Source organism: Danio rerio, chromosome 7 (assembly GCF_052040795.2).
Source record: "Danio rerio strain M-AB ecotype USA chromosome 7, GRCz13ab, whole genome shotgun sequence".
Lineage (NCBI taxonomy): Eukaryota > Metazoa > Chordata > Actinopteri > Cypriniformes > Danionidae > Danio > Danio rerio.
This window is the reverse complement of record NC_141027.1, coordinates 49643434-49658122: the sequence shown is the minus strand read 5'-3', so window position 1 is coordinate 49658122 and position 14689 is coordinate 49643434. Positions and strand designations below refer to the sequence as shown.

Genomic DNA, 14689 nt, shown 5'->3' with positions numbered 1-14689 from the left:
ATTGTAACCTTAACTAAAATGTTACCATCATATTTTGTATAAACACTAACCAAACATAATCATTTACATGAACACTTCTTCATGAACACATTTCAAAACAGAAGTTATATTTACCCTTGAAGCAATATGCATCGAATTTGGAGTGCAGGTCAGGAGAGCCGGTTTGGTTGGGAAACAAGTAAACTGTGTGAACTCCAGTCCTCCCTCCACCACACTGCTGCCGGGGGATATTGATGGAGTAACGCACACTGCGGTCAAGAAGCCAGCCAGCTCGACACTTATCAAAGCCTTGCTTCCAAGCTGCATACAGGTGTGCTGTGGAGGCCAGAGAAGCATTTTGGCCCTGGCAGTGAGCCACTGCCTCACCGTACGTGAATCCCTCGAAAGAACTTGCATGGAAAACTTGACCTGAAAATGGAACATTTGAGCGATTCAGTGTGCTTCTGTTATTCCAGTGAAAGGTGAAATGTTTAAGGGAAAAAATTCTTTATGTATAATTTTCTGTTTTGTTTTCCCTCCCAAAATGGATGTTGATTTATCTGCCCACCCTATGTCAACATAGCAACTTTTATATATGTATGTGATGCCTCCTACCCCTTAGTTTGTCCACATAGCAGTACACATCATAGCGTTCATCGGCAGGGCGCAGTCCATAAGACCTCACACCAGGAACTTGCTCCATATCACCAGAGCATTGGTGACGAGGAGACACGATGGGATACCTGCACAACCATTATTTACATAGTATATCATACTGTAGACAGTTCAGATCACTAGAAGGTTTCCAGCCTACTAATATTTTACTTCATACTTCAAAATTCTGAAGGTCAGATGTATTTAAACCAGTGGTGTCCAGCTTCATTGGCCAGTGTCCTGCATAGTTTAGCTCCAACTTCCTTCAACACACCTGCCTGGAAGTTTCTAGTTTGTCTCATAGATATATACATTAGATGTCGCCTACCCTGTTGTTGTCTATTGGAAGGAATGCATCAATAGAGCCGCCATTTTGGAACAGGGTAGCACTCCTTTGAAATAAATGCAGGACCAAGGTAAAGTGGAGGACTGTGGCCATCCAAAGCCAGAGATATACACATATATCTATGATCGGGAGTTTTCCTGGATGTTAGAATGCAATTATTATTTATTTTTTTTATCACGAAAATTTAAATTTTACATCACTTTTCTACATTGATGGATCAGTGATCGCACTGGCATTCCTGACAAAAAGCTTGTGTTTGTGTGTACAGAAATGTACTATCCACCCTCCCTGTTAAATTTGATATAATCATGTCCTGAAACACACCTCCTCTCTTGCGTTCACTTCTCTTACTGACAGAGGGAGCGATTCGTTTGTGAATGAATCTCCGTTATGAACGATTCCTTCACTAGCCGATAATAATACAAGTTTCTGGCACCTAGCATAAGCCGAGTATTTAGTGCTAGTTGGAGCTACTTTGCCTTATGGTGAATGCAGTAAGTGACTGTATTATCATTAATAACAACGTTACCTGTTTGGCACAAAAGTTCAGAACATACAAAAATGTAAAAAACTTAATCTTACCTATGAAATGTTCTGCCTTTGTGCTTTGTTTTCTTTGTTTGCTCATTACTACACTCGTAGACAGCGTTAAAGTCCCGCATCTTCACGTAATAACACTGTCTTGACTAGTGCGGTTGAATGACATTTGTCCTGGGAGCACTGTACCAATGTGGCGCCTCTATTGACGCATGCTCAGGGTCCCTATGCAATATCTAGTGTATATATCTATAGTATGTCTAGTAAGAGCTGGAATAGCTGGTTCAGGTGTGTTTAACTGTAGTTGGAAATAAAATATGCAGGACACCGGCCCTCCAGGACCAAGTTTGGAAACCCCAAAATTTAAATAATACAAAAGCATTTTAAAGTATATAAAACAGTTCAACAAAAAGTGAAGTTAGACTTCTGTGACGGATCGTACCGGACAGTCTGATCCGAGAGCCAGCCGGCATCACACTGATGATAACCAGCTTCATAGGCCGCCTGCAGCTGCTGAGCACTGGCAATGACTGCGCCGATACTCTTACACGCGAGCTGAGCCTCCACAAAGCCAAAAGGGTAACGACTACAGTTTCCACCACGGTAATGGAAGACCACACCTGTGCAGGAAAGCAGCAATTCATTGTCAACAGATTTGGATATGGTATATATGACACATGTAATTGACTTATTAGAACATTTCTGGAAACAATTCTCTCAGTTCGTAATGAACTTGCATTGATGCGTCGGTAGATTCGCGGGGATTTCAACATGATTTTGCACAAACCAAATTGTTGTCTACAATGATTCAGCCTGAAACATCATTAGTCCTCATCTGCTGTTATGATAAATTTCAGTATGCAAGATCATAAACTACTGACCTTATTCTGCGATGCGGAAGTTTGTTTTTATGATTGTTTTAGAACAGTGGTCACCAACCTGCAGGGTTTAGCTCCAACTTGCCTCAACACACCTGCCTGGGTGTTTCAAGTATGCCTAGTAAGACCTTGATTAGCTTGTTCAGGTGTGTTTGATTAGAGTTGGAGCTAAAATCCACAGGACACCGGCCCTCCAGGAACAAGTTTGGTGACCACTGTTTTAGAACTTCAGATTCAGTCACCTACAGGAGAAATGACTAGAAATAATAAATGTTAGAAATAATGGCCAAACTACTTACTCTACAAACAAGAGTGTAGATGACTTTACATAAAAAAAGAAAATTATAATAAGAAAATACCAGTTTGCAAAATCAAGCAGCGTAATGAGCTGTTTTTAACGTCTAAAAATGAATGGAAGTAAATGAGACCGGCAGTCTCGAGCCAAAAAGATTCTAATGGCTGCGCCTGTTCATACATGAAGAATAAGGTCAATACAAGAACCAATTTTTTTATTCATGGATTATATATACATACAATTAAGACCTATATATTAAATAATACCAAAAATTGATTGGTGTTTTCAAAGGTAATAAACACATTGGTTTCTTATATTAACACATACCTGTGGCAGACATGGTATCTTCGGTCTTATTGGATTGAGATAAACCGGATCCAAAGTCAGGGTCCTTTTCCACAGAGCTGGTTGGTGGCGAAGGGAGGACGTGGGAAATATCCAGTGCAGTGTATGGGTTCTCAACACTGGTGGTCACCGAAGGCTTATATGTTACAACTTCTCCCTGTACCTCACTTTCTGTTGAGGCAGGCTTAGAAATGACAGTATGGCTTTCTGTGATTGTGTCCACAGTCAAGACACCATTGTCACCATCTGTGGTCAGCTCTAGATCCAGTGGGAAAAAGCCTGAACCTTCATCGCCTGTTTCTGAAATAAAGAACATATAAACAATAGACACTTGTCAGTTCCAACCTCAATAACACAAATGGCTGTTTTCACATGTTGTTGTGCATTAACACCAGACCTTCCATTTAAAACGTAGCCATGGCTGTTTTTATTTAGGTTTAATCGAATAGGTTTTTAATTAAAATCTCTCATTTGTAGATTTTTTTCAACAAGTCATTCTTTCATTGATTTTACTAATGTGTTGTTTACTACTTCCTGTTGCTGAAAGTAGTTTGAATAAAACAAGAATAAATATGGGATATTTATCTAGCAAACTTTGATTGTGTAATTCCTTTATTTTCATAGTGTTATTTATTGCGCTGCTTATGTTTTAGCATACCACGTTGCTTGGCAGCACATTTCAGACACTCAGGCAGTTATAATCAGCTTTATATACAAAGAAAAAAGAAAGACTTTTGATTGATAGATAGATAGATAGATAGATAGATAGATAGATAGATAGATAGATAGATAGATAGATAGATAGATAGATAGATAGATAGAGATTGATTGATTGATTGATTGATTGATTGATTGATTGATTGATTGTTGGCACTAAATGCCATGAGTGATGGTGGGTTGATATAATAGAGGAGTGATGGATCCTGATTCGGCTCAACTAATCATTTCATGACTTTAGACATGAAAATATCATGTCTACATTTTTTTCTTCTTTGGCTCTCGGCGAAGGCGGTTGCACTTTTCCCCCCTCCCTCCCATATCTCTCCTGGCTTCTCTTGTCTCATCTTATTGTATCTCTGAGCCACTCCTTGCCTTGCTCTCCAAACAAATAAGGAATTATGGATTTGATCAACTGGTCTCTAAACGCAATTGACACCATCTTTTTGACAAAAAGTCTGGGTTTGGGGGAGCCCAACTGTCCTGCCGGGATGATTTCAGTGTTTGATGTTTGATAAAAGTGGTCAGTATGGCTCAAAACCTCACCCAGCTGGCCGGTAGGATTGAAACAGTGGTGAGCAGGGTTGTTGGTACTGAGACTGTGACATTAGAATATATCCCAATATAGCAATATTCCAAATTGGAAAACATCAAGGAGAAGCTAGTGACTTTGCAACCTGATTTGGTCAGACCTGGAGACCAGTGACGGACATTAGATATCTGCAAAATTGGCAGATATTGACCCAAATTGAAAACCTTTTCTTCCTTTTTTTCGGCTTTCTTGCGACTCTCCTGCCAGACGGCCTCAGCTGGAGACAAACAGCTTCCCCCGGAGAACATGATAAAAAGACGCTCTGAATTCCTGCTTCCTGTTTCAAAGACACCTGTGAGATTCTACAGGCTTACACACACGCACACATACACATCTACAGATAGACAATCACTGCCTAACCCCCACATCCCACGCCTTTGTGTGCTTTTACCCACCGATGTGGATAGGCAGGTCTGTGACCAGCGCCCCCTGGCTTCAGGACCAGATGCTGCCACTTTTATCGGACTATATCCACATTCCCTGATGCGATGTTATGTCTATGTCTATGTGTTTTTGTGATGGGGATTTTCCCCTGATCTTACACTGCCCTACTTCAACAGCAGTCTGAGAGGTTTTTTTTTGCCTCCCTCTTGCCTAATGTATCTTATTTCCCCTTTCTAAAAGGTACCTCTCGTCTGACCTGTCTTCCCCTAAAATGTGGGATGTTTGCGTATGGTCGGGGGGGGGGGTCCAATTTCACTTCATATAAAAGCATCATCACATTACTTGGTGCATAAAACATTTTCGGTCACATCAAAACAGTAGTCATGCACATGGCTACATGTTACCTGCAGGCAGTTCTAGTGTTAATGAATAAAACAGTTGCAAAGAGATGCTTATGTAGACAGACAATCATAAACGATAAAGAAGGACGTGTAAAACAGATTTGTTTGTACCAGAGTAGCAGAAAGCATCGTAGCGAGAATCTGGATGGGGGTAACCGGTCTGATTGGGAAACAGATAGACGGTGCGCACTCCCAGCAGGCCTCCTCCACACTGCGGTCGGGCGATGTTGATGGGGTAGCGGACACTTCGGTCTGCCAGCCAGCCTGCGTTGCAAACATCCATACCACCTTTCCATGCCAGGTACAGCTGTCCTGTGGTGGCCAACTTGGCACCCAGCTTGGAACACTGAGCTTCAGCCTCCTCAAAGGTAAATTTGTTTGGGGAAGTTGTGTGAAACACTTTTCCTGCAAGATGAAATGGAACATTTTTAGGCTTTTCTGTGTTTTTTCAAATAAGGCGGTCAGTTTTCTGCCATTTCAAGCACATACCTGTCATTCTCTCAGCAAAGCAGTACACGTCATATGTCTCATTCACGTCTCTCACTCCGTATGTCCTTACTCCTGGAAATTCATATTTGTCTCCATAGCAAGCCTCTCGAGGATCATGAATAGGGTACCTTTATTGCGAAACAGATTTCCATATCATTTCAAACATAATCATAAAATGCTGGTAATTTTATAGAAAGAAATTACAGACGTAAAAAGAAAAATTCTGTTCATTTGTTAATCCCTAGTTTAAGTACTAAATATGTATAATAAATGCTTTTAGGTTGCTTTATGTGTAATTTTATTAAAATAAAAGACAACTAATTACCAAATAATTTAAGGTAAAAACGGCATTCACAGAAGAATGTAATAAATAAGGTTCATTCATTAATTTCTTTTCGGCTTAGTCCCTTTATTCATCAGAGGTTGCCACAGCGGAATGAAACATTAGCTTATCCAGCATGTGTTTTACACAGTGGATGCCCTTCCAGCTGCAACCCAACTCTGGGAAACACCCATACACTCTCACATTAACACACATCCACTATGGCCAATTTAGCTTAACCAAATCACCTATAGCGCATGTCTTTGGACTGTGGGGGAAACCGGAGTACCCAGAGAAAACCCACACCAACAAGGGGGAGAACATGTAAACTCAAATAGATTAGATCAGGGGTTCCCAAACCTTTTTGTATGAAGAGTCAAAACCCAAATAATAATGGGAGCCACGGGCCGAATGTGATTATATCAAACAATATTACACTAAAGTTGTCATGGGTACTTTGCAAATTTGTTTCAAAATAAATAGAAAACATTACTTTAAATCGTATTAACAAATGCAGTATAACATCTTAAATGATAACTTCAAACACAGTGGAGTTCAATGCTGAATACACTAGTCAAGCAGAAACGTACATTTAAATGTACATTTGAACAAAATTTGATTGATTTGCACTGTCATTTAACTGAAACATTTAATTTGAGTTAGCTTTTAACAATAAAACAAAATACGAACAAATAAAAAAGGGTTATATTAAATTTGAATTGACAGTCTCTAAGCCATCCCTGTTATTCTCTCTCTCCTCTCAGATGGGATCCCTGGCCAAATCAAAGTTTACTAAGCGCCAACTTAGGCTCACATGCGCTAGTTTGAGTATCTCTGCATTAGACAGACTTCAGATTTGAAGAGAGTCCAAATTAAAATTACTACTAGATGTCTATTAGATCTTTACTGACAGACCAGATTTAGCCTTGCTTTACCACAATGCATCTATCAGATATCTATCAGACTTCATTTAAACATATGCCATGCTTTTTGGAATGGTTTTCTGTGAATGAATTTGCACTGACTATATGCAAGAATTAAGGCTTGTTAAGTTTCCAATCTGGATCATTTGGCTTTCTATGTGTTCTGTCTCACTTAACATTTCAGGCCCGTAGCCAGCCTGGTAAAAGGGGTGGTTCCTTTTTTTTTTTTTTGCAGTTATATTTCTTATACTGTATTGTTGTGACATTTTAAGCACTATTTTTTGCTAAATTAGCTTTTCTGATAATCACACTTTTTGATGTACCAAAAATATTTCCTAAATATTTAGAGTAAAGAAATATGAAAAACATTTATTTTTAAAATACAAATTACATATATCATTAGAAAAATTGTTTCAAATAAAGAAGTAGCCTACTGTAAGAATTTAGTTATTTGAATAATAAAAAAATAAAACATAATAATAATAATAATAATAATAAAATTTAGAGCTTCACAATTTTTCTAGCCTCTCTTAAAAAAAATCATGGAAAACAACAATAGCCAAATTAGTATTAACAGTGATTATAATATGGTCTGCTTTTGGTGCTTCACATCTTTTTATTGGTCATTTTTTTATTTCAAGAATAAGCTCAGAGATTTATAATAATAGTTTCTTGTAAAATGTTTTCTCTATATAAAAATACAGTAGCGAACGATGACTTCTCTAACATCAGATTTTGTGTTTTCTCGCATAGCTGGATATTGGGCTCATGGAAAATATTTGTTAGCATTGGACAAAACTGATAAGCTGAAGACACACCGAAGCGACAGAGCATTCCGCTTGGTCTTAAAGCTTTTTTTCAATAGGTTATTTTCACTATTTAGGATAGCAAAGCAATCAAAACAGAACAAATGAGCTCATCTATGGGTCAAATTCTGGACCTTTGTCAGTGAGTGGTGGGTCTTCCGAACCACCCAAACGCCCCTGGCTACGGGCCTGCATTTGTATAAGCTGTGAAATTGGTTAATGCACAAGTTGTGAATATATCAGGACATTTTGTTTTCACTGACCTCACAGTCTGATCTGCAAGCCAGCCAGCATCACACTGATGAAACCCTTCATCATACGCCGCTTGGAGTTGTTCTGGTGTAGCAATCACTGCACTGTTCTGAATACACGCTGCCTTGGCCTTTTCAAAATTAAGAGTATATCGTGTAGTGATTGCACGATAGTGGAAAACAATACCTAGAAAAAAAAACATACACTAATTGTACTTCTCTGACAAAAAAAAGCACACACACAGTCATGAAGTAGCACACTTTTAGAGACATCTTAACACAAACAGTACCTTGTACTTGGACATCAACGATATCATGACTGTCCTCAATCCCCTGCATGACCTCACAGCGGTAAACTCCAGAGTCATTGGAATGGAGCTCAGTGATCTTAATAGAGGCGTCGGTGGGGGTCATGGGATATCCTACCAGTGTGATTCTATCCATATACCTCTTCTCAATGCTTACTATCCCTTCGGAGGCCACTAAAATGTTTGTGGTCTTCTCTTTAGTGACCAGACTCCACTTGATCCGGTGGGACAAGGGGGCGATTGTGGGGGCGCCAGGATCGTTGACTGTGTTGTCCTGGAAGTAGCAGGGCAGAACTAATGTGTCACCCATCAGAGGGCGGAGGGGAAGCTCATTGGGTATACTGACTCTCAGTGGGCTTTCAGGCTCTGTGATGACAAATACAGCAATGGAAAACACAAGCCCATGGAACACATACATGTATAGTAAAAATAGACAGTTGAGTGAATGAGGTGTTTATTAAAACAAACAATTCATTACATCATTTACAGAACGAATACGCACCAGTGTCAATGTAATCGAAAGAGGCCGTGGCTGAGAAAACCCACAAACACATGCTCAGCAAAAGCAAGGACAGCATCTTCACCTGCAGTTTGAGAGAATTTGATCACTGACATGTTTTTGGGCATACAGTTGTAGTCAGAATTATTAGCCTCCCTGAATAATTAGCCATTAGTTTATTTTCCCCCCATTTTCTGTTTAACCGATTCAACACATTTCTAAACATAATAGTTTTAATAACTCATTTCTAATAACTGAATTATTTTATCTTTGTCATGATGACAGTACATATTTTATTTACTAGATATTTTTCAAGACACTTCTAAACAGCTTAAAGTGACATTAATTAGGTTAATAATTAATTAATTAGGTCAGGTTAGGGTAATTAGACAAGATATTGTATAAAGATGGTTTGTTCTGTAGATTTTTGTAAAAAAAATATATATATATAACATAACTGGCCAATAATTTGACTTTAAAGTGGTGTTTGAAAAAATTAAAAACTGCTTTTATTCTTGCTGAAATAAAACAAATAAGACTTTCTCCAGATTTAAAAAAATATTATCAGACATACTGTGAACATTTCTTTGCTCTAAACATCATTTAGGAAATATTTAAAAGAGAAAAAAGGGGGGCTAATAATTCTGACTTCAATCTATACAGTGCTCAGCATAATTGGATACAGCCCATTTTGAAAAGGATTTTTTGCACTCAAAGATAGCCTGATGTGAGTGTTTGTTCAGTGAGTTTTACTTTATTAAAACTTGGGTCTTTAAATTGATGGTTAAACTATATTAGTGTAAATTTACGATACATGACTAGGGTTAAAAGATATTCCAAAGATTTATGTCTTTTTACAAGAGAAAAAAAAGATCATTTTGACTTATATACAAAATATCAAGAATCATTTTGTCACAAATGCATTTTACAAATTTTTTAAATACACCTTTTTTGCTCATCATGAGTCAATTATCTGAACCAAAATACGTAATACATAAAATCGTAATGTTTCAAATAATACTGCAAATACATGTTCTGTTTTAATTAAATGGTAAGACTTCTGCATCATTTATTCACTTATAATTTAAGTGATTTTTTTATAGCAGCTGAATATTCATCAGCTTCTTTAACACTGTTTATTATTTGATTTGATTTTGATTTGATGATTTTTAGGAAATTTTAACATGTAAAGAAAACAACACTACAAAATTATATTAAATAATAAAAATTACAATTACAAGTAAATAAATGCATGTACATAAACTTTCTAGGCATGGGATGATAACCAGTTTCAAGGTTTACCACGGTTTGGAAAAGTCAAGGTTTTAAAACTGCAAAATTGTCTGTTTTACCGTTCCTACGCTATATGTAAGGGGTTTTTTATATGTATTTTTTTAAATGTGTTGTAAAGTGTTTTTGATACTAATGAAGACAGCAAAGTCAATGATTTATTTGAATTATTCAGTCTGACATACTGCTCCAAAATATTATAAATGTTTCCTAAAATAAAATGTGTTTTGTTCAATGGGAAAAAGTTTTAATTTTTTAACCCAGACATGTAAAAAGAACTTTTGTTTTAGTAGTAATCAAAATACCACGATGTTGTGGTGTTATTAACCCAGGTTATCATACCGCCAGAAACTATGGCCCATGCCTAATGCATACAAAATAAAGATATCAAAACAATGGTATATTAATAGCAGGTGATACAAGTAATATGGACTTCATATCAACACCCTTTAGAAATCCTACAAACCAATTCCATATTTTGATTACAATTATTGCAACCATTGTTTAAAAGGAGATCTTTCTGAATTTTTCCAATAGTGTGAGCTATTATAGGTTTTGCACATTATAACCAGAAAATTAACAATTTCTAATCTGAGCTAGTACAAGAGCTTGAAACATGAAAAATATCTGGTATACAAAGTTTTGGACATTTGGAAGTATTCTGTTTTAATACCATGGATACATTTATTCGCCAGCTTTACTCCAGTCTTCAGTCTTACCCTTCAGAAATTATTAAGATAAGTATAATATAATTATAATAAGGTACATGAGAGGAATATTTATGAAGTGCAATGCTCAGAACATTTTATACCGAAACATTTCATAACAAAGCTTTGGTAAAATAAATGGTTTTTGCGAGAGAAACCCCAACATGTAATTTACAATCCCCAAAACTACCACAGGAATGATACAGTTCTCATGCCAGTTTAAGCTTGTCCTATCTGTACCAGGCAGCTTGAGAATTAACTTAGAGTCAATTACTGAAAATATGTCATGCACGGATAGAAAAAAAGATTGCTATTCCTCTACAGTTCACAGAGTTCTGGAGGGGGGAAAGTGCTTAAAATGTTTGCTTTACTTGACAAACATACATTTATAATCTTTGCCAGTGCTGGTCCGCTTTAAGGAGTGATGCTATATTTGTTTGACTTGCTGCAGAGCATTCAGTAACGCTTCTTACACACAGACTTATCTACACACATACCCGCCTATAGCAGACAGCCACTTATTCATAGCTTGAGAAACTAGAGCTTTTTAAACACCATTTCATAGCAGGTCTGTCCGCTCCCACCTTCAAACAGTGTAAAAAAAATGTGTGAAAGTGTGCATACATGATCCCTGTGACCTTTAAACCAGCCATTTTAACATCTGAGGTCCCTCAAATTACTTCTGTTGAAGCTAAAGTAGAAAAATTATGTCAAGTTATATTAAGCGCAGATAAAAAAACATTAACCTGTTTGGAAAAAGTCGGCAATGTTTCTGTTAGTGCTCTGGACTGTGTTTAGGGAATTGGGCAAAGGAAAAATGCAGATAAGATAAAATCAGTTGCCACAGTTGATTTTATGGGAAACAGGCTTAATGACTTATGGTGTTAGAATTTCCTTTTAAGTTAAAATGCAGTTTCCTCCAAGTATAAGCTTAAATGGGCATCATTCAAGTTGGAGAAAGCTGTGGAAAGATAAAGGAATGGAAATAATCGCTTTTCAAATGTGAAGCTGTAAATGATATGTGTGCTCTTGTCACACACAACTAAAGGACTGCAAGATAGCGATTAAAAACAACATTACTCATATAATGGTTGTCTGCTTATTTACACTTTTTTAGTTAAATGAGAAAACCAGCTACTGCTGCAATGCTAAATCTCAATGTGATTCTTTTAGATTAGTGGCTCCCAGTCTGTGACCCCCAAAATAACAATGCTAGTGACTCACGACCCCCAATATCCTCTGAAGTGGTTTTAAATATACAAACTTTGCATGCAACGACGCGCACACACCACTAGGCCCAAGTCTATTCTTTCTTTAATTTTGGAGAACGTCACTCTGAGACCTGGCTCCATAATTCAGTCATGGCCTTTATTTTTTATTTACGTTGTGTGCCGTAAAGGTGTCAGAAAGGTGCCATAAAGTCAGTCTGCTGCATCTGACGCTATTGCTGTGTCTTTAATATAACGTAATCACCTCAGGGATTGCTATCAAATAGAAAACAAAAATGTAAAGGCGGATGGCTTTTTAATTGCATGTTTATTTTTGAATTTAAATATTAACTAAATTTTTTTTCTTCTGTAGGTTATGGATAATATATGGTTATATTAATAGTTTAATAAAATTTATTTCATTTTTGGAAATAAACAGACCCCCACTCATTGTCTTGCGAAACCCCTGGGGGTTCCGACCCCCACTTTGTACTTGGTGTAAAGCAGTGGTTCCCATTGCTAAACAGAATTGTAAGTCATTTTTGGAAAACAAGTGCAACCATGTGAATGACAAATGTGACCATGGACCACAAAATCTGTCCTGAGTGTCAATTTTATTTGAATAAATAACATTTCCATTAATGCTTAGTTATTGTCATTTTTAAACTGGTTGAAAATCTGGAAAGCATGGCTTCAGAAAAATGAAATGTTAAGAAAACCACCTTTATATTCACCTTTAATGACCAAATAAAGTTCTTGGACATGCATATTACTAATATTAAAATTAAGTTCTGAAATATTTATGGAAATAAAAAATATATTAATAAAATGTGATCTTTACTTAAACTGCTAATGATTTTGGCTTAAAAGAAAAATCGAACATTTTGGCTATTTCCATGAATACACATGTGCAACATAAAACGGTCTGGGGTCATAGATGGTCAACAACCAAACTGTATGGTTTACAATAGCCAATCCCAGCATAATAACTGTATTTCATAAAGGAAATTAAATACAGATGAATGCCATGTGTAAACTTTCCTTACAGGTTACTAATTACTCACTCGCAAGTGGTTTTAAACCTTGTATGAGATTTATTCTTTTAAACATAAAAGAAGATAAAATCTTGGAAACAGGCATCCACTGCCTTCCTTGAGTGGAGAAAACAAAACTAATACGTAAGTTAATGGCTACTGGTTTCCAACATTTTCCACATATCTTCTATTGTGTTTAACTGAAGAAAGAAACACAAACACATTTTAAACAAAAAGTAAATTGGCACAGAATTTTACACATAACTTTGGATGGACTCTCCTTGTTCTTTTGCAGTACTAAAAATAAACCATTACAGTAAAAGTGTAGTAAACATGGTTTTGAAAAGTGGGTACTGTATTTTTTACTGTACAGTTTGTGCATGATATTAAGCATAGTGAGAATGCAGAAGGAAGTAAATTTTGAGGCATTTTCATTTATGAAGTTATTTGGACAATGTATAGGCTATATGCAAAAATTTACCTATATGTGTAAGGAGAGAGAATAAAAATTAAACCCTATCTTTCAGCATATGTTAAAAAGGACTTAAGATAGTAAGAAAGATAAAAAACAACAGTTTCTGATGCCTAAGCCACAAATGTCGCCTTTGAGGATCCTTGTACACTGTATTAACAGGTAATATGCAAACAAAAATATGAATGAGTCGCTTTCTGGAGTGTCATAAGCAGGTATATTAGCATCATATAATATTAGCATCATAAAATAACATTTACACCTGAATCATGCTCTCAGAAATGAATAACAAGCAACGTTGAAGAGTAACAAAACTAAGTTAAGTTAAAGCACCTCAAAGTCATAGTCATAATTCAATATATATGGGTTACTGGTAAATATAGTAAATTTTTCACGTTTATATGATAATGTAAGAGAATGCAGCAACGAGAATCAGCAACATATCACCAAATGCTCACATTTTAAAACGATTAAATCTGATTCATTTTAGTATCAAACTGTCAGACATTTTAATGCTATTATCAACACAATAGAAGTGAATGATTGATTGTTTAGAAGCTTCTTTCATCTCCCATTTCTAAAATACCTTAAAGTTTCTGTCTGTGCTCACCTGTATATCCAGCACAACCACAACATAAAGCAAACTGTACATCACCTGTATGATGCAGTGTCCTCCTGAAACGCGTATAGTCCTTGATTAGAGATGATTTTTCACTGATGGCACTTTCAATCCAAAGCCGTTATAAAAGTGTCACGTGTGCAGGGAAGTTCGCTTCTGGCAGGAGAAAGAGAAGCAGAAAGAAACTTTTCAGAAGGGAAACACGTTTAACTGGACAGGAGCTGGAAGGGGGGCTCGGGAATAAGAGGTGGGGAAAAAGGCACACATAAAATTTCCACGTATGATGTAATTTGGCAATACACAGAAGCTCCGAAACTTTTGTGGTTGACATGCGCAAATGCTGACGATATTTATGTCAACAGTCGTGATCGTTAGAGCCATACATCATCATAATCGGAGGGCACAAAGGATGCCTTTTAAGTGAGGTGAAATGTTAAAATGATGTCATATTTTCACTTGAGTTTTGTTATATTGGTTCCTTACCAATAAAATAAGCAAATTAAATTGGAATCGTTTATATGAACGATGTCCTTCAAATTAAAATGATAGATTCGTCTTTTTTTGGCTTTAAATGTGGAAACAATAGACACACATTTATTAAACCATGTTATTCAGAAATAATGATCGTTTTAA

At 36.6% G+C, this 14689-nt stretch overlaps 1 protein-coding gene across 15 annotated transcripts in view; it reads right to left on the bottom strand.

Annotated features, from left to right (window-relative positions):
* Positions 1-14689, bottom strand: part of acana (aggrecan a) — a 52156-nt gene that overhangs the window by 11649 nt on the left and 25818 nt on the right. For 9 of the 15 annotated variants that reach the window (XR_015496162.1, XR_015496160.1, XM_087261746.1 and 6 more), the window contains exons 2-11: positions 14093-14212; positions 8730-8811; positions 8210-8593; positions 7932-8106; positions 5618-5745; positions 5240-5533; positions 3017-3334; positions 1959-2136; positions 595-722; positions 115-408 (exon numbers count right to left, since the gene is read on the bottom strand). Coding sequence is in view for 11 of the 15 variants with exons in the window: in XM_087261746.1 (XP_087117872.1) it covers positions 115-408; positions 595-722; positions 1959-2136; positions 3017-3334; positions 5240-5533; positions 5618-5745; positions 7932-8106; positions 8210-8593; positions 8730-8805 (1975 nt within the window). In the remaining 4 variants the exon portion in view is untranslated. Of the gene's footprint in view, positions 1-114; positions 409-594; positions 723-1958; positions 2137-3016; positions 3335-5239; positions 5534-5617; positions 5746-7931; positions 8107-8209; positions 8594-8729; positions 8812-14092; positions 14240-14689 lie in introns of those variants that run through there. The other 6 variants (XR_015496159.1, XR_015496161.1, XM_087261743.1 and 3 more) reach the window with 1 other exon arrangement.